Raw genomic sequence first — 25575 nt, 5'->3', positions numbered from 1 at the left:
GTTGATGGATCCACAGGTGTGTCATGTGACCATTAGCCACAATTCCAAAGGAGGTCCAAGCAGGGCTCAGTTAAAGGGGACCCGCAATGCTTTTATGGTCATAAACTCTGAGAGACAAAAGTTTGTTTAAAACATTCAGTTTCTAGCAGTTTTTTCTACTCTTGGTTCTATTTGATATCAGAAAGCATGGATATCACTAGTATGGTCATCTCGAGCACAGAGGCCCCTCCCACCTGTGGTTGCTTGTGAGGGGCAGCCAATCAGAAGTAAGCTGCAGTTAAATCAGCTCATTTCAGACTAAGAATTACTTTAACCTCTCTATCATGCACAGCTATTCTGGTAGGGTCCACAAATAAGAATATGGAAATGAGCATTATGGGTCTCCTTTAATCAGTGTGTTTGGAGGATTTATATCCATGCCTACAAATCAAGCATACTTAACATTTTTTTGGTGTTTTCGTTTACATACCCAAGATTTTTGTGTTTCAAGCAGTTTTCATTCATTTCCTCTCATATGATAGAGCACTCTGTAAACACCACAGTGAACAACAAGTTTCAATCAGTGGTCCTCGCTTTTTCTGAGGTGATCCTTGATTATCTGTTGTCTTTGATCATGAGACGCACCGTAGTCGAGTTTCTGCAGATTGTGTTTGCACAGCTACAAGTGACAGGGAATTGTCGAGTGTATTGGAGGATATTGGAGAGATTATTGGGTTAGCAAGGTATAATCCAGCGTAGTTTTTAGTGTTTTCAGAGGTGGCTTTCTTTTAGTAACAAAAGCCAGACACATAACCCAATCCAGAGCAGCCAACCTCACGAGTTTTGATTTCAGAATTTACTGATTCACTTTTAGGCTTTATTTCCCTGGCATGGAGGTTCAATGGGCTAAATTTGGCTTTTTGCTCTTGAACTAGGCTTAAACTATATCTGGTAAACTAAATTTAAAGGTGATCTGTATTCCAAGTTCATATATTTTATACCTTCAATCTTGTGAGTGCCATATTACCACTACCACTGAATGAAGCTCTGCTTTCAAGTTACAGCAGCACAAACTGTGCATTTTCTTCTAGCAGGAATTTGCACAGATTTGGTTGGTGATGGAAAAAACTGATTTCCTCTTCTATTACTTCATCAGGCCGAGTACCCTTTAATGTTTAAATGATTTTCTGCAGAAAGGCTCTCTTGACTAAGCAGCACCAGGGAAGACTTCTGGGTCTTTTTGTAAGTTTTCTCTCTTTTCATATCTAAAATATTAGCAGGATATGCTCAATTGATTGATTTTGTGCAGAATGAAAGCCAAAGTGTGTCCAATGCCTCCTTGTACGTGAGTGCGCACACAGGCTGAAGCAGAAAGCTTGGACTAATAAAGGAAGCTGATAACTGCTGTTGTGAAAGCTTTTATCGCTTGATTGGGAATTGAGGCTTTGTCAAGCCACATAACACAAAGAAAGTCCAGCTATTTTGAACCAGACCAAGTAAAATGTATACTGCAATAGATGGAAATGTGTTCATTATTACTAACTTTTTGCCAGTTTGAGACCTTTTCAGAGAAATGTATTGAAGGTCAAATCCAGCCATGCTAAAGTTTGGAGAAACAATAACAGGGCTCACTGTTCAATGTGATGTTTTCTGGTAAGCTGATAATCATACCACAGGAAATTTATTGAAAAAAAAATTACATTCAGTCTTCTGAAACAGAAGCAGTGCTGAGCAGTCACATTGAGCGCATGAAGTAAACATCCAAAGTTCGTGGTTCTTTCAAATCGGTGTACACCAGCAGGGGGTTGGAGAGATTTTGTAGGCGGACAAAGATGAAGTCCCTGTGGACCTGTGTGGCGAAACTGCACTTCGGGCTGCTGTTTTTGGTCACAGTGACAAGGCCAAACAATCGTAAGACTAGAGTGGCAAAAGAAAACAAAGTGGTCATGGCATTCATCGCGATGCATTCAATTGTGTGTGGCTGAAGAGTTTCATTTCAAATTTTAATTCATTCATGCCGACTGAGACATGGGATTGAAATTAGAAATGCACAGATTATCCCCACCTTTTTTCTTTCAGAATATCTAAATATCAATCAGTGCAATCTAAACTGATATATCAGTCCACCCCAATCAAAACCCTGACTTAGACTTAAGTCAGGCTTTTCTTTGAAATGTAACTCTTCAACCAAATTTAGGTTGGTGACAAATTAAAGGAAAAGCCTGAACCCTTTAACCCCATATATGCCCTCAGGGGGCAATTTTGCTGGCATGGTTGATGGAAGTGGTCTCTTACAGGATGATAATGCCCTTCCCCGATCTTGAAAGGAAACAGGTGGGATGTCACTGAATGGATTAATGAGGATGACATCATTAAGAATCAAGTGCTACAGTCTCCAACGTGTTAGATGACATCATCGTGTTTTGGAGGCACGTCATTGAGACGCTTTTAACCTTCTCCTCTAATTTGTCACCAGTCTGTAGGCTTCTCATTCTTTTAAGTGCACATTTCCTCTACAGCCCACTCTTACTTCCTCATGAGGTGCAAAACAAAGCTAAAAGCATGACAGTGCAAAGACATCTATCAACCAAGACTCCCGGACGAAACATAAGTTGTAAATCCATCAGAGAGAAAGACAAAGCTCCTGACGGCAAAGAAACAAATTGCATCTGATTGGAGAAATAAAATGTAAAAAAAATACATGAAATAATAAGCAGAAGAGATGAATCCCAGTGGAGACAGTACAACAATACTGGCCGAAGAGTGGATGCGAGGCCTTTACAGGAACTCTTTAATCAGTTGGCATTATGAGCATATAAAAATATGAATAATAAAAAAAAAAAAAAAAAGACAGACACACACAGACACACTTTCATTCTTTCTCACAAAACGCCTTTTTTTTTTTTCTTTTAATGATCAAACACAATCACTGTTGCCTTCAAAGTGGACCGCCTTCTTTCCCTGTGGAATGTGAAAGTAGATGAGGTCCGACTGGTCTGGCGGGGATCTTTCGGAGCCCTCACCAGCAAACATCTGTACAAAAAACCAAAAACAAACAAAACGACCCCCCCCCCCCTCAAAAAAAAGCAGATTTCAGACATGCAAACTTCAACGTTAAGCAGGAATAAATACACAAAGAGCTGAGGAAAGGCATCGGGAGGTCTACCAGCTTTCCAGAGCAGATATACGGACACGTGATTTCAGCAATACGGACATACAGACATTGTTGGCCAAGGTCACTTTATCAAGCATTTAATAAGGAATGAGAGGTGCTACTGATCCCGGGGCGTGGGGTGCATATGTTTCCTCCCTCGTCACATGAAGAAGTGAAGCGTGTTGAAGTTTGCTTGCCAAAAAAAAAAAAAAAAAAAAAAATCCAGCAGCTTCAATCAGTACATAGTCTGCCAGAAAATATACAAAACCTAACAAAAAAAAAAAAAAAGGCATAGAGAAGCTTTACAGTAAGACAGAACCAACAGAAGTGCTGGACTCAAATCAAAACATGCGGATAAAAAAAGAAAAAAAAAGAGAACAAAGAAATGCATTTGTGGCACCCTTTCACCATTTTTATGTGTATCTGCCGCCAATCTGCTGTAATGACACGCTTCCACGATAACACTGAACTCTGTCGGCTCCTTCCCTCGTCGACATCCTCCAAAAAGAATAAAATAAAATAAAACCTGAAGCTAAATTTGAACCTCGAAAGCAGCAAAAACTTCTACAGCGTGGCAAGGAGGAAGATTCTGGACGCTGACAGATCAACTGTCTGTTAGAGGATCACGGGTTGGGAAAGACAGCCCAGCTGCTTTTTTTTTTTTTTTTTTTTCCTTCTTCTTTTCTTTTTAAGATTTGTTGCTTCAGCTTCAGAAAGAAGGTGGGCATTGAACGCCAGCCACCCGGCAGCTCCAATGCACAGCTGGTAACGTGGCGTGTGGCGGTGCCGTGGCAGGAAATCAGCCAGAAAAACAAAAATAAAACACCCATGTTTCCTGTCTGGTCAGGAAGATGTGCTTATAGTCGGCTGGAGTGTCGAGGTGGAGGCAGTCTGGTCCCACGGGTGAGATGCTGCGATGCTACTGTACAGCTGATTGGTCAGGCAGATCAGAAGTAAAGAGCGGGCTCACTGCTGTAGTCTGTGAGGGAGGAGCTGTCCGCCGGCGTGAGCTGAGAGAAAAGAGAAAGAAATACTTTGAATTAGATAAAGTTATGTAATCTAAGATACCCTACAATAAAGAAAGAATAGAAAGAATCAAACTACTATATGAGTTTTGGTGCAGCCCCTCAGTTCACCTTCTGTCCTCTACTTTTAAGTCACCTTTCTTCTGATTGGCTGCCCCTTTACAGACATAAGGCTGGAACAGCAGGTGGGTGGGGCCTCAGTGCCTAAAATGACTATATTAGGCACTAGAGATGAGTTTGGTTGCAAGATGAGCAGATCTATTCCCCAACTGGTTGACATGTGGTCGCTGGAGGTTGCTGCAATCACTAGAATGAAGTTGGTCACACTGAAATCTTGCATGCGATTGCTTTGTTTGCTAGCAGGTTGCTGTGATTACCAGTAGTTTGCTTCTTATCTTCAAATGTTTGCAGACAAATTGAAAAAGTGTAACTGAGACCATTCACCTTCTGGAATGTGCTGGCTGTAGTTTCATAGAGTAAAGGACGAGTGTCTGAAGATAAGACAGCAACTTCAATGCAAACTACAGGCGGTTAAGGCAATCTGCAAGTGACCAAAATAATCACACAGAGGTTTACAGTGCAGCATCCTCTCTTAAACCAATTTCACCCAGCAACTGCCAGCATCCAATTGCCAACCAGTCTCTATGCCTCTGAATGAAGATTCATGGGTAATAGGAAAAGAAAAACACTGTCTGAAACTGTTTGTTCAATGCATTCTGAAGCCTGAACCTTTCCTAATCATCACATTAAATGTATCACCTACAACTCTATAAAATGATGCCGTGTATAACAGTCTGAATTGCTGAAGTATCACAAGTTTCAGTTTAGGACCCAGTACCTTAATGTGCCATCTATAATCAATAATCCATCTATAATTTTAACCAAAATTCATTAAATCATAAGATGGCAACATACCAACTTTCATGGATGTAAAATATGCTGCTTTTCTCTGTTTCATATATTTGTAAATCAAATACTTTGAGTTGATCGATGGAGGTGAAAAACAGGGGGTCACATCTCCTCCTGTGGAGTCTGAAACCCAACTTTAAGTATGGCAGCTGAAGGCGTTTCCCTCACCATGACCTCCTCAGTTCTCTGTGTCTGCTGGGAGGCGGCATCCTCCTGGTTAATGCCGTCATCGTGTTTGTGCTCCTGCCAGGCGCTGAAGTCCACCGAGTGCTTGGGAATGTAGCTGGACAGATCTGCAGACAAAAATAAATAAATAAGACTAAAACACATTAGATATTAACTGTGTAACTTCCCCCCTGCATTTTTATTTTTATCCAAGTCATTCCGACATTTAGGTTTTCAAGTGTGTTTTTGGTATAAAGAATGCGAGCTGCTTTTAATGACTGTGCTTTATGAGATACAGTATGTGAATACACTGTTGTTAAATCATTACAGTGGCCACTGTTTCTTGGAGGATGAAGTTGTTTCACACAATAGGTTGCTTCAGCCCTGCTGCACCACAGTGGAGACTGTGACAGCAGAGTTCTTAGAAACATTGGTTTTATTTTAATTACTAAGCAACGCCAAAGACTTTTGCACAGCCTCAGTAGAGGTTGAAGAGGGGCGTAACATAATCTGGTGATTTAGAGCTACAATTATGAGCTTCCTTATTGATTTCCCAGTGGCAAAGCACAATATAGTTCATTATGTAACCCAGAGGAGACACGATAGTCATCACGTTTAACAAACATACAAAAATCACCGGTTCAATTTTTTTTCTTTTTTACCTAAAAAGGCCAAAAATGCTGCTATTACAGGATCCACTTGTTAGCTGAAGGGCTTATTATATCTGAGTGAGTCAGCTGCTCTCAGATGTAGTAAACAGGGCAGCCAGTAGGGGGCTCTGCCATCACACCTATTGTGGCTTACATACACACTTTACCTCCATACAAATGAGGAGGAGGATGATGGCAAAACAAAGCAGTAATGACCTGATTGGACTAGCTTTGCACTTTACACAGCATCTTCCCTTCCTTCTGCACATCGGCAGCTCTCTTTAATCTCTGGAAGCGCTCGCAAATTCTTCAGTTTTGAAATCTACTGTTTTATTAATATGAACTTGCAGAATGCTAAAAGCTTGATAAAACTGGATATATGCATGTAGGTAAGTAGTCAGATTAGCAGTCTGATCTTTCAGTGCCATTTTGCCCAGATATATAAATACCCCCAAAAAACCCAAACAAACTAAACCAGCCCCCTTTAAAAAAAAAAAAAAAAGATAAAAATACCACTAGCCTATCCTCAGTTCATTTAGGATGCGAATGCACTTCACCATTTTAATCTCTGCTCCACATGCAGTGTTTTTTAGTGCTAAACCTTTAATTCTGTTAACATCTGCTTTATCTAATTTGCATCAGAATGTGGCACGTGCTCTGTCTGGTAGGTGTTTTTGCCTAAATTAATTTTGAATAAACCTAAAAGCATAGCTATGTTGGCAACAATTAACATGATTTTTAACTCATTCTAAAATTATTATGAGGCTACACATATGGCAAATATGCTCGCACTGAAAGCCTAAAGCCTTAAAGATGAAAACTGACCAAACATGCTCATGCAGACAGGCTAGCCTGATGTTTTTAAGTGATATAACTTGTCATGATAAGCAAACTGCTGTAAAGGTTTTAAGTTAATCTGGGGGCAGCTCACAGTAAAAGTTCAGTAAATGCAGCTCAAGAGTGAAGACAAAGTAGGGGTGTGTTTTTTAAAGGTAGTTAATTTCTCCCACTACTAAAAATACTGGATCAATCATGAAAGGTGATTCGCTTTGATAAGTTTGATTTACATGGCTGGTCGCTTGCAAACTCTCCAGGCACTGGTTGCCTAGGTAACCCTCTAACGTCTGAAGTGAGAATTTAAAACTAAAACTGAAAAAGTTCGTCCTTGCAAACAAAAAACTTGCAAGATAAGTGCGACTGCAAATGCACTTATCTTGCAAGCTGTGCCATTAAGTACAATCTGAGCCAGTGGATTTTAGGGTACATTGTGTTGATGATAAATAAAATAATAATAATCCTCATCGTCATCCTCTGAGGAACATGAGTATATGAAGGAGATTTGACAGCCAGCTCTTCTTTGTCTCACAAAATCTCACCGTTGCTGTTGGTGGTGTGGGAGGGCGAGCCGGTCAAACTGGCTCGAGGGATGTGGATCCGTCCTACCATGCTTGGCTGTTCGTCTGCCAACTTCTCATCTTGTTTGTCCTCCTCTTCCTCCTCCCCGCTGTCCCACACGCTGCTTTCTGATGGATACTCGTAGGTGCTCTGGAGGCTGGACTCATTGAAGGAGATCTTCAGCTGAAAGATGTGCAGAAAAATGGGTGTGATCACCTGCTGTTCTTTTTAAACATCTGTACTTACGAATATTTAAACTCTTAAAATATAAAGTCCTTTGCTGTAAATCCACATGGTCATACATGTATGTTTCATGTTGAGTGAAACATACATGTATGACCATTATCAAAGAGCTCAGTTCCTGTCTCCTAACTTGATGTTTTTGCGAAGATATGATGTGAAATGTCCAATTATGCCCCACAATATCCTGCAATAAATATAAAGAATCTTTCCAAAAGTTCCCGGATTTGGATCAGGAGCATCTACACAAATTAATCTCTTCTAAATTGGAGTAACTTCCTATCTTTAGTAAAAAAAAGAAAAAGAATACCAATCCCTTGGTTATCTGCTTGGAAATACTCCTAATGCTAACAAACACACCAATAACACCTCATCACCAGATTCAGCATCTCACTCAAGCGTTTTTGTTTGAAATCAACATTGAGCTTCTTGTAATCACTTTCTACAACTGAAATACCTCAAATTCTACCAACATGCATTTATTTACTTCCTGGCAGAATAATTTGATGCAACGCCGCCTTGACTTATAAACCTGATTTGTTTACAGGCCAAACTTCTCCTTTCCCAGCACAGATTTGAACTTGACACTCGCAGCAGGCTCCTTCAAGAAGGCTTCGTTTTACGAGCCCAGTTAAACTGAACAGGTTATTACTTCCTTATTGCTGCGTAATTATACTGTCGATACTGAGCATCGCGTGTCTCAGTCATTTGATGACACTGCAGTCATGGCAGTTTAACTCGATGCAAACCCACTTCTTCATAACTTATTCAGCAAAGCTTTTAATTAGGATTCCTGCAGAGCCAGCTGCAGTTTGTTCACTCATCTGAGGCTACGTGTGCTGTACTTTGTGTGCCCTCTAAGTGGGACAGGTGGCAGCCTTGCAGGAGCTCGAGGGCCTGTGATTGATTGTCTCAGAGTATGCGGCGAGACGCGCCTGTCTGGCAATGCTTCAGAGGCTTGCAAACACAGATCTGCGGGGTGAGACGAGCCCTCGCACTTTGCTGGGCTGTGTAATGAATGCAACAGAGGTTTAAGCTGTCAGGGAGCATTTATTCTAAAGGGAGACATCTCACCACCTGTCGCCTGTACAGAAATCTACAGGTGGTGTGATCAACATGTATGTGCATCAGCTGTGCTGCAATCAGATCTGCCTATCTTGCCGACAAATCCAGGTATCTCTGTATGTGTTTGCCCATTTTTCACAGCTCTCAAAAACCATTCCCTTGTAGACTGGACGTAAAAGACGTTCGTAGCCACCGTATCATCACATCCTGAACAAGCTACCCTGCTGGCTATTCAAAGAAATGCAAGTTCAGGAAACATCCATTCTGGCTTTTCTTCTACTGTGTGTGGGCCTCACCTGTGTCAGTACTCCTGTCAATATATCCTCAGATTTTGCGATTGTGTTTCTCCTGTTCTGCACTTTGTGTCATTCAGCGACTGTTTTGGATTGAAGGTGACTTGACTATTTGATTATTTATCAACATTAGCTCGGCTCCTCTGGCTCACTGAATGCATTTTATGTTTATTAGTAGCAACACGTACACACTTACACACACTACTGCCTGCATGTCAGATGTTGTGGCTACAGAAAAAAAGCTTAGTTCACTAGTTCATACAAATTAAAGCTAAAATACATCTTCCATTTCTGAAAGCTAACAGGAATTAAAAAGCACAAACATATGCAAAGACACCATCTTGCCATCAGTACACGCCTACTGCACATGATTTTTCTGGAGTCAAGTGTGCAGCTCTCTTCCTGAGGGCTTTATTTTGAAGTTGGCAGAAAGTCTATAAATGGTTTATAATAAGTTCCTATTTCTGTCTTCTGGTCGGATGTAGGCGTTGCAAACTCAAAAAGCTTGTATTTTTTCCCCCTGAGTTGCCATGGCATTCAAAACTGACACACACACACACACACACACACACACACACACACACACACACACACACACACACACACACGCTGTTTGTCTGTGTCTTCTCTGAGGCGATCAGCTGACTGTTCTTAACCTGCTGTACCTGGCTCCATCAACTCTGCAGGCCGTGATCTAAATCTGCTCTAATCTCCATCACAAGGCCGCCCTCCACCACTCAGAGCTCGCAGTTAACCTATATTATAAAACTTCTTTCCCCCGGATCCTTTATGTCCTCTCTGTAATTGATAGTCGGAACAGGAGCGTTTCCAGGTGTGGCACAGAGGATAAAGAAATCTTGCCGAACTATAATACTAAACCACTTGTAAACTGATTGAAAGTTAAAATGGTTTTAAGTGTGGACAGACCTCCTGCCTCCATAAATATGTATTAAAAGATGTGTAACAATATAATGACTGCAATTAAACACAAGGTTCAAAATTCAGCCTGTCTGTGACCATAAAAAGAGGATGCAATAAATAAGGTGAACTGTGCATTATATATACACATGTTGTATTAGGTTCACCTTCACAAAGTAAGAGTTCAGTTTGTTTATTTTCAGCATTATACACTGAAATATATCCACCCATCCAGTAGATCAGTAATCCTACAGTGTTTCTATAACCTCTTACACTACCCAAAAAATACAAGCAGGTATATCTATCCATACAGACATACACAGTAAAGAAAAACAAGAATCTTGATTCTTCTAGTGTACACTATGAAGACAATTACTCTCTCTTGTGCACTTTGGCTAAGGTAACAAAGAAGCTGATGCCAAAAAGAGAGCAAAAGGAAGAAGCAGGTGGAGGATGATTAAAAAACCCATCCATAAATGGGTTATAGCCAAAGGCGACATTGTAAGTGATGGCACCCAACAAAAATCTAAGTCTTTAATGAATTTTGTTGTATTTACTAAGCACTGAAAACCAAAGTATGATCACACCTCAGCGAAAGAGCTGCCTATTGGAATAGGTCTATAAAAATGTTTTGTTTAAAGCTGTACATTTAATTCCTTATTATTCTGTACATTGGCTTGGAAAACTGGTAATTATGGTAGTTAAGGTTAGAAAATAAAAAATAAAAAATATAGGGCGGCACGGTGGTTAGCACTGTTGCCTCACAGCAAGAAGGTCCTGAGTTCAATTCCACCATCAGGTCTTTCTGTGTGGAGTTTGCATGTTCTCCCTGTGTTTGCGTGGGTTCCCTCCGGGTACTCCGGCTTCCTCCCACCGTCCAAAGACATGCAGCTTGTGGGGATAGGTTAATTGGATAATCCAAATTGCCACTAGGTGTGAATGTGAGTGTGAATGGTTGTCTGTCTCTGTGTGTTGGCCCTGCGACAGACTGGCGACCTGTCCAGGGTGTACCCCGCCTTTCGCCCTATGACAGCTGGGATAGGCTCCAGCGCCCCCCGCGACCCTGAAAAGGAGAAGCGGATGGATGGATGGATGGATGGAAGGTTAGAAAATATTGATAAATGCTGAAATTTGAGAACGAGGCCAAAAATCTTGACCCGACTCGCCCGACCACTGTCAAGTGTTTACGTGTGAGAACATCCAGACAAGTATCTATGAGATTTCGAACTTTAGAAATCAGTTTTAACTGCTGAGTGACAAACCACACCTGCCGTACGTCCGTTATCATATCCTGATGATATGACAGTTACCAATATCTGATTAAGGTTAACAGAAAGCTCATAAAAAAACAAATAACAACATATATTAAGATAATAATATCAGTAGGATTTGTGCATATTTTACAAATCTTATTATCTTATTGGTATTAATGTCACGTAAAGCACATTACTGAACAGCTGATGAGTGTAATGCTTTTAAAGTTTTTGTCTTGTCTGTTTTTCAAGGCAAAATATTATTAAGAAATAAATTAATATGGCACAAAAATCCATGTTAAGTCCAAAACAAATGAGGGGTGGGGGTTAATAGGTAAGTAACAGTAACTTCAGCATTTAAATAAAAGGACTTATTTCTTCCTCTCAACACTCAATTTTACAGTACAAGCTAAATCCATAAACATCATTTATGCCTTTAGACTTTTGTTTTTAATGATCATGGTATTAGATGGAAACTTGGGGTTCAGTATCTTGCTCTGCACTTTGAGAGCAGACTGGAGGAGCTGGTGACCTAACCAGCGACCCCCTGTTAGCAGGCGACCTAGTCTACTTCCTTAGCTAAAGCCACAGTTGGTGTGGAAATGACAAGCCAAGGGTGGGTCTGACTGAGGACCCGAGAGGCACTGCATGCTTATAGGCATCACCATGTGGTAAAGCATGCCCCATTTTACCCTCCATTTTTACTCTTAGTGGGCCGTAATGTACAAAATTAACATTATCCTGAATTCATTAAGACTTGGAGCTAACGAATGAGAAGCAAAACTAATCGGGAGAGTGCATACTAGATGGGTCTCCCCCTGCTGTTCGTTAGAGATAATGCCAGCGTAATTCACTTTAAACCTGGAAGCTACGCCCATCTTTTATATACAGCCTATGGTTCAAACCTCAGTCTGTGACTTTTAAACTAATCATGAGTACTGTTTTCCCAAATATGCCTCCTGACAGCCATGACGAAACATCAGTATTCAGCAGTAGTAACAGCAGAAACCACAATGTCATTTAAATCCTGTGTACACACACTCTTGACACAGTGTGTTAGCATCTCTGAAAAGGGCCCTCGCTCCCAGAAATCTCTTATTTTTTAGCCCCAAACCTCGTTTTTTTAAGTTCCTCTGTTAAATCCTACCCCACATAAAAAAGGTTTTCCTTGCTAAACTGGCATCCTGACTTAGAGGAAGTCTCTGGATGCCAACAGCACGTCCCATCAATAAAGCAGGCTTGCTGCTGGGCTCGCTTCCCCTTTCACAGTCTTTCACTTTTTCTTTTTGTCTTTCTTCTTCTCACATGAGACTCGACGGTTAGACGAGACTCCTCTGCAGCGCCTTACTCCGTATCCTCTCTCTCTGACTTGCTGCTTTAGCTGTCCTTTCTTTTCTCCGTAACATGAGAAAAGAAAGGGGAACGAAATTCTGTGCAATTTAATAAAGACCACAACTTAACGGGGATGTTTGTTTAGGCGCCGCTCCCTTCCTGCTGCAGTTAGTTGTGTGGCTCTTTTTTCTATGATAAAAGGCTGCATCATGGAGACAGAAGCGATTCGTCTTCTGTCCTCAGGCTATGGGACAGGCCATACTCACGCCTGCTGTCCTCCTTGCTCACCACAGGGTGCCAAACAGACGCCATTAAACAGGACACTGATTTAGATTCATTTCCACTTTGCCTTGAGAAAGACGCTTTTCATTTTTCATTGTTTCAGCAGGGTATTTTTTTGATATACAGTCTACTTTTATATTATTTATTGATAAAGTTTAACGTTAGAAAAACAGTCATCTTCAGGCACTTTTTTGAGCCAGCACACAAACACCCACAGCGATGACACTCCCCAACAGCAGTGGCCTCCTGAGAGAAATACGTCTCAAAAAGGCTACAAACGCGTACGCTATATAAACTAAGATTTACAAACGTTTGCAGCAATTTCGGTGTAACTTTTGGAGCACATGCTTCAATCCACACACAAATACAAAGCAATTTGAACTTTGTAAACTATAATTTATCTAGAATTGATCAATTTCAGCTTCATGAGTTGGATAATTCTCTCTTTCAAAAAGCCCCCTTTGCATACAAATTCCTAAAAATGCACTTGACAGCCCTCTTGCTCACTTACAAAAAATTAAATATGAGTGCACGAATCACCTGAAACACACATTTACACTTCATTTTTTCATATAAAGTGGGTATTTCTATGCTGTGTTTTTATTCACTTTGCGATGCACATATTGACAGCTGCACACACAACGTGCGAGTAAGGCAGGGTCCAACTTAGGTCACAGTCACACAGGCCTAGAAAGCACTCAGCAACCTGATGGCAACTTCTGGTCATTGGGCAGGACCGGTATCTGCTCCATTGTGTAAGGAGGTACAGATCGAGCACTGCCAGAGTCCTGAAAAATTACCTCCAACAGGCTGCACACACCCATGTGTCAAAAAAAGACTGCGAGAGTAGTTTAAGTTACCACCATCCTTTAGTGGAACCTGTGGCAGCCTACATCAACACTGTGCAGCTGGTTACTGGTGCCCCATTTTCTTCGGGTTCATGTCAATGCAACGTGTAGTGACATTTCTAGAGAGGCCACATATGCGGAAATATAAATCTCACTAAAGTCTCATAAAGGGGGATTACCGAGGGGATATTTGCTGGCTAACAACTTGTGACTGACAACTTGTGACTGACAAGTGCCGTTTCAGTGAGATTTCTGCCAGGGTTCAAAACACAAAGATGGAGATGGCAAAAACACTTGAGGCTTCGTAACAGGACTTCACAAACTGAAGTTAGGGCTCTGACAAATACTTACACTACATTAGACAGGTGGTTTTAATGCTGTTGCCAAGCAGCGTGCACAGCATGTAGACCAAATGTAAAGAATCGTCTGTGTGATAAGATTAATTGTTTTTGAACCAGTAGTTAAGCTTAATTATGATGAAGACTTCCTGGAAGGCTGATGTACTTTCACTTCGTGGATCAAAAGTCAGATGATGATGTGCATTTTATAAGCAAAGTTACTGATTGATCTGAACTGAAAAAGCACTCAAATATGGGACAGTGTGTGAGACTGCAATAGACAACCTTGTGTCAGGTTTGTCAAGAAACATCTTGATGATCTTCGAGACTTTTGGGAAAACATTCTGTGGGCTGACAGGACTTTTTGGAAGGTTTAAGTCTTGTTACATCTGGCATAAAACCGACACAGCATTGAATAAAAAGAAAATCACACCAACAGTCAAACATGGTGGTGGCAGTGTGATGGTCTGGAACTGCTTTGCTATTTTAGGACAGCTTTCTGTAACTGATGGAACTGTGAATTCTGAAAATCCACCCAAAAAATGCCAAAAAATCCTGAAGGAAAATGTCCGACCATCAGTTCATGCCTTGAAGCTCAAGCTCATTTGGGTTATGCAGCAGGATAATACAAACGCTTTTGGGTTTTGGGTCAAAGTCTGGACTTAAATCCAATTGAGATTCTTTGGCATGACTATGGCTGTGCTGGCAAACTCTTCAATGTGGCCAAATTAAAACAATTCTGCAAAGACGAGAGGGCCAAAATTCCTCCACAGAGACGTGAAACACTCACTGACAGTTACTGCAAGCACTTGATTACCGTTGTTGCTCCCAACGGTAGCACAACCAGTTATTAGGTTTAGGGGCAAACTACTTTTTCACACAGGTCCAGGTAGGATTGGTTTGTTTTTTTCCCCTTTAATTAATTAAATCATCAATTAAAAAGCATATTTTGTATTTAACCAGGTTCTCTTTGTCTAATATTAACATTTGTTTGATAATCTGAAAGATATAGGTGAAGTCATCATTTCAGCAGTGTGGTTGATGCTTTTCTTGCACTGAAGAAAAAAAATATTCATTTAGAGCTCAATAAATCAGATTTCTTCCACAAGTTGTTTCCACCCTAAGTTTCATCAGCTGTGTTTTTTGCTCTTCATGCTTTACGAAGCACAAACAGACGCAAGAGAAAGACAAACAAAAGAAGTAAGGGAGAAAAGGAAGAGCCAAGCCAGCTGATGAGATTATGTCTTTATGATTGTGCTTCGGCCAATAAGCGAGATGGGAGCAGTGCCACGCATTTTTTCCAGGCCACTCAGCATGGCGTGTCCTCGTTTGGTGAAAAGTGGCTCTTGCTGAATGGACACACCGAACTGGAAGGCTGCAGACTTACAGCAGAGCTTCAGCACAATAGTTCAGCCCTATTGAGTTTGTTGCAGCATGGGTGCGTTTGTATTTACACGGTGTGCCAGTCTTATGTCGGTATTTCCAGGTGGTGAAGGGTGCGGCGTGTACAGTCATGTTGGTATTAACCATGCAGCTGTTCATTTATAATATGTGTAGAAGAGTGTTTGATACCTATTGTCCATTCAATAACACATAAAATCAAGTCATCAGGATCTAATGTTGGCACACTGATGCCCACCACAAGGACTACACGCATGCAAGGCTGCTGGAAGAAGACTGACCTGGTGCCTGATTAGAGCTAATCTCCAGCCAGGTAGATAATATTAGAACAGCACCACAATGACCCGACTGAAGAGTCTGGCTGCAGAGGCATTAGCACCAACAAGAGAGATAACAAAACGTAACGTAGTTATGATAACTAGTGCCAAAAAACACAAAGTAGTAAGTGCATGATTATCAAAAAGAGGATAATCACATTTTCACGTTCCTATCCGGTTGTTCAGTCTGACGTCACTAGCCGTGTCTGGGTCTAAACTCCGCTGCAGGTCCATATATCAAATGATCACTATGGAATTACTGAGAGTTGAAAAACTGTCTAAAGTCTTTCATCTTTAATAAAATGATCAGCGTTCTGCTCTACCAGGTGTAACAATTGAGTTTAACATCCAGGCATCCATGAAAACGGAATTTATGACATTTAACGGAGTTAGAAGTTAGCAGGGAGTTAGCTCGCTAGCTTCTATCTAAATACAATATAGCATGTCCTGACTGCGGGTTTTTGGAAAAAAATTAAAACGTACAGCTCTGTTATCACTTCCAGCATAAATGAAGACAGAAAACTAAACTGCAGTAACGTTTGTAGGGTTACTGAAGTTGGGCTAGCTGGTATATAATGATGTGCTACGTGACTGCTAGCGACACAGCTATGTTAGCATAATATAAACAAGCTAACTTTTTTTTCCACTCGATAAAAGCTAACATGAGTGTTCTCGGTGGTCAGGAACAAATGTAATCGCATGGCAGGATGCTGTAAAAGGACCAAACTTCAGCCAGGAGAACAACTGAGATAATCCATCCACAATACGAGGTTAGTCATTCATATACTGCTGCATGGGCTGGGCTGTAATTACATCCTAAGGTTTTAAAAACTGAGCTTAAATAAATGATTAGCGGTAATAAAAGCCGAGGGAGGTCAACAGTGATCACTGACTGTTTTAGGAGCTTTTTGAGATCAAATAGAAGAAAATACATAACATTAAACATGTTAACAACACAAAAGCCATATTAAACGCAGACTACTTTAGACCCGGAAGTAGGATTCGTCGCGTCATCACTGAACAACCGGATTGGAACTCTTCTATTTTACTAGCTCTGACACTTTCACTCCAAACTTGCTAATAATACCTGCTTTATACAGTCAACAGGAGATTTGTTGATTTATTTTTAAAACCTTAACTAAGAAAAATTAACACCATAACATCACCAACTGATGGAGTCATCACTGGTGACAACCTTAACCCTAACTATCAGAATCATCTTTTCCCCTATACTGCAAAACTCATGAGCCACCCCTCATTTCCCTAGATCTTGCTAGAAAAATGGGAAATAGCTGCAGTAATGTACTGAAACAAGAAAATAAACAACTATAACAAGCTTCAGAGACAATATTTGCAAGATCACCTTTATTCTTAAACACAGGCTGAACTCTCTTAGGAAAGCTTTTTTGTAATTTCTTTAGGTAATCTCCAGGAATAGTTCTCCAGGCTTCCTGAAGGACATTCAAACTTCTTATTTACATGTTGGCTGCTGTTCTCTGCTGTTGTCAAGATTATCCCACACTGCTTCAGTAATGTTGAAGTCAAAGCTCTGGGGAGCTTTTCAGACAGTATTACATGTTTGATCAAAATCTGAATGCACTTTTCAGCATTCATAATTTCATCTGTTTCGACAAGATCCCCGCAGCCCCAAACCCTGGCAGAGCCTCCACCATGTTTTACAGACAGCCGTAGACGCTCACCTGTCTCCTGTTTTCCTCCATACAAATTTGGATTCCTGTTACAACTGATATTCAGTCCAGTTCTTGTGTAATCTGCCATACATGAGCTTTTTCTCCCCGTTTACCCTCCATAAGTAGTAATTCCAGACAACCACCCTTCCACTGAGACCACTGAGACTTCAGTGAACAGCAGATAAATGAACTGGACCAGATGCAACTCTCAGGTCCTGCATCAGGTCTTTGCTGTTTCCCATTTCCTGAGGACGTGACTTTCAGACACTGTTCATCTACTATAGTTTTAGACACTTCTTCTCTTGTCATCCACTTGTCCAATTTCCTCAAATTTTGAGGACACGTGGAAAACATTATTTCTTCTCTGTCATACTGGCTTATAATACAACTGAGAATTGGTTCTTTACTAGGCAGTCTGCTATTTGAAGACACAACACTGGTCCATCTCTTTTTCTGCTTGAACAATTCATAGGACAGTGTAATGCGGCTTAACAAACAACAAACGACTAACAATCTTCTGAAAATGGTCAGGTAAAAGGACTGGACCGAAGATGAGTGTAAAAGTAGCCATTGTCCAAAGAAAAGAGCGCCAGTAAGCCCGGAGAACTCTTGAATGTTACCCCGAATGTTAATTTCTGACAATCAACTGATGAAAACACAAAAAGTGCCCTTTGAAATCACTCTACAAGCGTTTCATTTAATGCATGAAAAATGAAACACGCTGTCTTTTTTTCTTAATCATTAGCTAATGTTGGTGCAGTACCCAAACCTCTATGCAGTAATTATGAGTCAGATTTGCTGAATGCCAGCACCACCCAGCAGCAAATTACATTCAATCATTTTACAACAGGGACAGCAGATAAATTAACTTGTTGGATTCAACGCCCAGTTCTGGACCAAATATCCAACCTTTGGGATACCAGTGTCCTAAAGTATTTTGGTTAGAAAGAAAACAAAAATAAATATGTGCAGGTTCTTATAAAGCTGTGTAGATTTCGCATCACGTGTGAGTTGGAAACGGTCCGGCATTTGGAAGCGCTTCAAGTGATCATCAGTGATGACAACACTGATATAAATGTGGAAACTCGCGTGTAGGTGGCTGACACTCGAGGCTGGGGTTGGCAGCGTGGGCAGCAAACAGAGCCAAATGTGAAAATCAGTATTTACACTCAAGACTGAGTGAGTCACAGTTGTAATAGTATGCCCTTTGTAGCCTTGTGCGTGTATGTTTTGTGTATTTAATCCTCCCTGTGCTATCAGTGCTCACAGATTATCTCACAGATAAGAAATGAGATGCAACAGGGAAGACATTGCTTCTATTTCCTTGCATCGACAACTGTTATTGATCAGCCTGAGATCATTTTAATAACCCTTTTGCTCCGTCTAAGGACGCTTTCACTCACGTAGTGACGTGGCACGCTCTAATGTAATTGCGCCAACTTTATATGAAAGGTGACACCAGCAGGGTGGAGATCGAAACCTTTCAGCGCACAAAAACACGGTCATTGTGGGAGCAGTCAGGCCATTTAAAGCTCTCTGCTGGACTCTCATGTGAAAGTACTGATGGTCGGGTGTGTCCGGAAAGCCACAATCAAGACAAGGCACATGACACGATGACGAATATTTGTCAGGTGAAGAAATCTGCTGGATCACAATCGTGTTTGCCCCCCTTGTTTTTAAAAAGCTTTCACTATCCAGCTTCTAGAATCTTAAATGATGAAGGGGGCTGCAAACTCGCCTCATGAGGCTCTTTTGCCCAACTCCGGTGGCTCCCCGTGGATTTGATGAGCATTTATTAGCAGGTGATTAAATAAATCTTTTTACAGGAACACATCCGGCACTGTTTACGGTTTGGACGGGCAGTTGGAGCCACTGTATTAACCTCCTAGGACCTGGCATCCACATATGTGGACATCACATTTTGGGTTATTTAGACCAAAATACTCAATTGTGCTCTACAGGGGCCTGATATCCACTTACGAGGACATTATACAGCTACTGTTCTATCGAAATTTCAAATGCATATCCTCATATGTGGCTGTCATTTTTCTTAGAAACAAAAATCAGGTAAAAAAAAAAAAATTAATAAATAAAAATCTGGTAATTCTTTGTTTTTACAATCACCGGGTCCCAATCAGCCCAAATATCAAAGAGAAATTAAAAATGCATGCCGTGGAAGAGTTCGGGTCTTAGGAGGTTAATGAACTTTGGGATCTGAGATGAGTCAGCGACTGACCCATTTACAAGGCGGCATATGAGAAAGATATCACGTAGTCAAAAAAGGTGAACACCATGTACATCCAAGGTGGGTCAAAGTTCAGCATCATTAAACACAAACTGTTGATTATATGCAAGTGTAATAGCTAGGTTTGCCCCCCCCACACACACACATACACACACTCTAACTCTTTTCCCCATTTAAACTTTTAAACACTTCAGCTAATAAAAATAAAGAGCAATTATTGTAAAAAATAATCTCTAGATTAAGTTACGTGCTCAGTGCAAGTAAAGTGAAAAGTCTAGCTTAAGGCATAAAACACCTCGTACGTGCCGTTTCACACTTCCTGTTACAGGAAATATAACTTAACGTCAATGATCTTTCATCAGTGTAACAATCAGTGTGCCCAGTATCATCAGTACTGCCAGTTATCTCATATTCCTGTCCTTACTGCTTGCATTTCCCTTCTGTTGCCAGCTTCTCTGCGCCGTTAGGAACCAAACAACTAATGACTAATAGGCACAGTGAGGTGTGTTTGTTAGGAAATGTTCCAAACTTAACACCCCTCACAACTAAATTTGATGTTTTTAAAGGATCAGTGGAAACAAACACAGCTGATTACAGATGATGAGTTTTTAGCTACATTTATGTTTTTGTAAAATGCCCAGTTTATGAACTACACTAAGATATCGGTGCAATTTAACGATGCACCTCTTACAAATACATAGACGGCCACTTAACACGAATATCTAATCACACAGCAGCAACTCATGCATATAGGAATAAAAAGTTTCTGACAAAATTTGGGCATTTTTAAGAGTATTTAGGAAAACTGTGCACTTGCATCTCCTCCTTGTCTAGGATGAAGTTAATACTGATACAGAACAGCTCACAGTCCAGAACAGAACAGGGTTTAATCTGGGCGAGGGATGGCAGGGTGCAAAGAAGAAGGTCGTAGATTTTGGATTTTTATCTGTATTTTTGTCTGTTTTACAAGCAAATTGAATATTGATGGCCTACCATACACCACAATATGTAAGTAATAGATAATTTAGGTGTTTTTTATTGTTAAAGTTGCATCAAGTGACAAAAGTTTATGGGTTTTTTTTCTTCATTTTCCATTATTTAAAGAATGAAAATCAACAAAACTGATATTTTCTGTGAATTTCTGTTGTCCAATAAAAGGACACAAATCTAAGTGATGCGCTGCCAGTACTTGTTCGATAATTTTACACATTTCACTTAAAATCAAAGCCAACTGAACTGTTCTTATGATATTCTCAGATTTACTACATCAGCATTTCTTTATAACCTAAAAAAGCTGAGGTGTATTATTAAAATTCTTTCTCTTCTTCCTGTTCTTAAGGAATCTCAGATTGAGATTGAGTGTTTAGTTACACTTCTTTACAGTGAAGTAAAGAGGAACAATGATTTAAGATCTTAAAATGTGAATTTGGGTTGGGTGTTTATGCATGAGAATCTTTTACTTCTCTTATTATATTTTTTTAAGTCACGCAGCAGAAGAACTAACCTCTGATTTTCACAGCCTCTCTTAAACATCAGAGTGCTGAGCTGTTTGCATCTCCACCCACAAAAAAAAAAAACACAGATTCCGCTTTGCTGATTACAGAACTGGCTCGCCTTTGACGCCCAACATCTTTATTAGGCTGCGTTTTACTTTTACGTCAGTCGCGTCGAAGCGCTGCTCCACCTACCTACAAATTACACGATCTGCAACATCAATGCTGACGTCAAAATGTGTATGTGTGTGTGACGAAGCGAGAGAGAGAGAGAGTCGGAGAGACAGTCTGTGTCCTTATCCAGGAATCCTAATGATGGGATTGAATGGCCGCGGCTCTCGTTGCCCTGGTGACAGGCGCCATGAATATGTGTGACCGAGGGGAAGGAGAGCGCAGAGACGCAGAGAAGCACACAGGATTTTGATCGTGTAAAGAGGAAAGCAAATTATTAAGAGCAGCTACTGAAATACAATTTACATACAGGACACCCGGTCCGTGGCCTTGATGTTATCAACCGTGGGAACACTGAGGCGGATTGCACACAGGTTTCATGGAGAGAGCATTTGAATAAAATTTACATCCAGCACCAAATTCACGTATTCCCAGAATTTGTGTTTTGCATTTGTTATCAAGGAAGCAGAGGCCGAAGTGTTCAGTTATCGTGACAGCGTGGTGGGTTTCACAGATGATTTTACCTGCTTAATTAGAAATGCAAGCAAACAAATAAATCCAGGAATCAACAAAGGCTTTGACCTCCTCTTTAAAGGAGACCACCCTGAACTGTAACACAGTTTTGTATTTATGAAACACATTTGTTTAACAAATTACCAAGAATTGCAATAAAAGGCACGCATTTTCTGTAAATAACACCCTTACTGCCTTCATTTTATGCAGCACCCCACAAAAGGTCCATACTGAGCCAGTTAAAACCCCGAGAAACGATGAATCTCAAACAGATAGCGGGGGAAACGGTGCAGCTGATAAAAGTGAGCATCTTCTACCTGCTCCTTACACTCGCCCCGCTCTGGTTTCTTTTTATAAACTTCCAAAAAAGCCCGGTCTGTTAGCGTCCTGTGCTTCTAGTATTTTCAGCTTCATGTACTCTAAAGACACACAAACACAATGAATTAAACATGACTATGATAGTGGGGCTTTGCTGGCTGAATTCTAATTACACTGACTTTGCAGGGGTGCACATGTGTGTCTGAGGGCTGTGTGGGAAACTCATGAGTCTACATCTCTCTATATCTACATGTTGTAATGCCTGTACAGAAATTAGACTTGTTAGTGTGTTCTCGGTGAGTTTGTGTGCGCCTGTCCACATCCTGCAACCACGCAGAGAAACCACATTTTCACCACCTTTGACATGAATTATAAAAACAGCAGTAGCACTTCTCTTATGTGAGAGACGTTAAGATACAAAATCTTTCTTTAGAAGCAACTGCTGCTTAAAGTCTATTGCAAATTATAGACCGCCACCGATTTTACGTACACAGTTGCGTTTTACTTTCTGACGTAGGAGTTTGTCCAGCAATGAAGAAGAAAAAAGGAAGCCCACAAGTACAGGAAAAAACTACAAATGGAAGATGGCAACTGATTAAAGATGTAAGGCAGAATCGGCTTAAAGTCGAATTAAAGATAAGTCATTTGGAAAAAAGATACTATGCAAACAATATTATCGTGTTTTTTGGACCAAGAGAGGAAATCATTCCAGATCTGTTTGAAGAATCCTGAAATGCAAAACGCTCTGGTTGTGAAATCATCGTTCCAAAGGCTTCATTTGCAAAGCCTAACATAAAATCCTTATGTTAATGTAATGGAACATTAGTAGACTAGTCTGCAACCATCCTCACATTTTAGTTTGTGTCTTGTCTACAAAATATGTCGTTAGCATATTAATTCAATGACCTGCCATCACATCAGTGTTTTAAAACAGCTTTTTAATAAAGGAGTTATTGTTGAAGTATGTGAGGTCATCTTTGTGCTTTGGTATCAAACTAAGAATTGAACAGTTCTACTGGTGCTGGCTACTAAATTTCTGGCATCCTTCTTCTGAAATAATCCTCCTGTCTGACTCTTAAAGGCAATAACGTACAAAATTAAATTTTTATCAATAGGATCTGATTCTGGGATTTACTACAACAGCATTTATTAATATTGTACAGGTTAATAGTCTAAATGTACACAAGTTAGAGGAAGTGGAGCTACGAGGCCGCATATTTCACCTTCTTTAAAACTACTCCAGTCATAGCAATTAACTTTATAAAGCGGCGACCAGAATCAGCTTCTTTGTATGAAGTATAGTATGGTGCTTATGCATATAATCAACTAAATTAATATTAGCCTGTTTAAATAAAAGGAGCACTCATGCAGTACAGAGGTTGGGCCTTTTTTTAAATGCAAGGAGGTTGGGTGGTAAATCTTCAGGAAGTGTAAGGGAGGAGAGGTGGGAAATGTCTGCTGAGTGGTAAATAATTAAACACAATGGACTTTCACACCTGTAGTCCAGGAGCACAATGTAAATGTAGGAGTGTGCCCTTTCACTGGCCTTCCTGTGTTACAGGGAGCCTTTAACTATTTAACTTTGGGTATTTTTAAGCTTTCTGCTTCCATGACATTTAACCGCACACAAAAAATATAACAGCAGTGGTTTGTCTAACCCCACATGCAGGAAACATACTTCAACGTGCTCCCTGCTGCAGAAGCATGACTTTGAAGTTCCTTAAGGACTTGTAAAACATGCTGGCATGTTTTTAATTTTGTTTGCTTTTAGTGTTAGTAAAATAAACCGTGATGACTTTTAGTCACAGTTTGATTCTTGCATTCAAGCCAAGAGGTTGAAAACAAAGTTATATGGCCTGACGGGAAGCACCTTTATCAGTTTTGTTGGTGCCAGTCTTCATTATCGCAGATAATCAGAAGCCAGTATTTGTCTTCACTTTTTAAAAAAATGCTTATCAAATGTTACCTTAGTCTCTTTCTATCTCTTTTATCATAATAATTACAAGCAGTAACATTGCATGTTATCATTCAAGACAACAAACTGGCTCACTTCCTGATTACTTACAGTACACAAACTGTATTTGTACTTCATGACATCCGTACTACTAAACCTCGATATCTAATTTGATTCGTTTAAACTTTCACACAAAATATTTGTTCAAGAAGAGAAAAATTAAAGAAAAATTCATTTTATTTTTACTTCATGAAATCTGCATTTTGACAGGCACATTATTGCACACTGATCTACACTTAACTCCAAACTATTAATTACAAATCAATCAAATCAAATCACTTTTATTGTCACATCACATGTGCAGGTACATTGGTACAGCACATGTGAGTGAAATTCTTGTGTGCGAGCTTCACAAGCAACAGAGTTGTGCAAAATACAATAATGTAAACAAGCAAAATAATTACCCTAATTATGTTAACCCTACAATTTATGAATTTTTGTATTTTCTGGATGTCTTGTTGACAGATTAAAATGTCCTCATGAACTTCACTATGAATTTACAAAGAGGATTCTGCAATTTTACAGTAAATCGCTGTTTCTTCTGCAGCTGTAAATGTTGCTATTCTTGTGGATTACAAATTCACATTTTTTTAAGATTTGATCTGCTCACTGCCGCCATCGTGGGTTGGGACTTACAGGAAGCTTTGGGAACTTTGTAAGGGGTTCCACGTCCTAAAAAAATAAATGTTTTCATCCAGCACGGAGGGAATTTAGCTACTCCTGCAGTGTTCTCTCTCTCTCCTCCACCAAAACCTCATCAAAACCAGCAACAGGTATTTAGCAGCAGTTTAGACTGAATTATTTTACATTTTTACAATTTTCACTTTTCTTTGAATTTTGAGTTTTGAAACGGGACATTCCCTTTTTTGCATTCTTTTCAAATGTAAACGTAAAACCTGGGTATGAGTATAAACATTTACTTTTGTAAGGTTGTTATAGGTCATTCTGGCCTAAAATTAACAGATCCCTGGAGCTTTCCAAGATTTTCCAAGCCACTAAGGTCAATCTCAGCAAGTGCCATAGATCATTAGGAGAGAGCCACCGTTAGTGAATGTGGCTGCGCCTTACTCAGGGTTGCTAATGGGGTGAAACATCTAGCAGACTGCAGGGTAGGCTTTCAGACGGAGGTAGTGAGTGCTGGGTGAATCCCCCCCAATCATAGGTTTAAATCAGTTTCTGTTAACCTACTGTGGTAATACCCCTAGACTCGGACTCTTTGAACAGAGAGCCGGTCCAGACTTCTATACAGAGGTAACTGTTAGCATTGTTTAAACACAAAATGTGACCACTCGTTTTTTCCTTCCCATCCAAGTAGGTTTTGTTCCTACACTTAACCAAACAGTGACCGAAAATGAAATTAAAGTGTAGCTAAATGCTAAATTTAAAAATGAGTCAAAATAAGTCAGATCCGTTTCAGCGCCCTCCGCACCAACTTCCTCCTAACTCTGCCTTTGCTGCACTAGTACTGCTATGTGTCACTGCAGGGACAAATGATCAGTATGACTATTGAGATGGAAGATTTGATGATGAATATGCTACACATACGTAGAAACTTAGTAACACCGG

General features: G+C 40.2%; 1 protein-coding gene across 1 annotated transcript in view; it reads right to left on the bottom strand.

Moving 5' to 3' along the window:
* Window positions 1-3337: 3337 nt before the first annotated feature.
* tprn (taperin) overlaps window positions 3338-25575 on the bottom strand; it is a 29561-nt gene continuing 7323 nt past the window's right edge. The window contains exons 2-4 of the mRNA XM_085463195.1: window positions 7259-7460; window positions 5236-5360; window positions 3338-4143 (exon numbers count right to left, since the gene is read on the bottom strand). Of these exons, the coding sequence (XP_085319321.1) occupies window positions 4081-4143; window positions 5236-5360; window positions 7259-7460 (390 nt within the window). The 3' untranslated portion in view covers window positions 3338-4080. The remainder of the gene's footprint in view (window positions 4144-5235; window positions 5361-7258; window positions 7461-25575) is intronic.

The sequence above is a fragment of the Copadichromis virginalis genome, linkage group LG7, assembly GCF_057382275.1.
Source record: "Copadichromis virginalis isolate Kocher_CV1m ecotype Utaka linkage group LG7, C_Virginalis_male_GT1.1, whole genome shotgun sequence".
Taxonomy (NCBI): domain Eukaryota; kingdom Metazoa; phylum Chordata; class Actinopteri; order Cichliformes; family Cichlidae; genus Copadichromis; species Copadichromis virginalis.
This window is presented reverse-complemented; position numbering and strand designations above follow the sequence as displayed.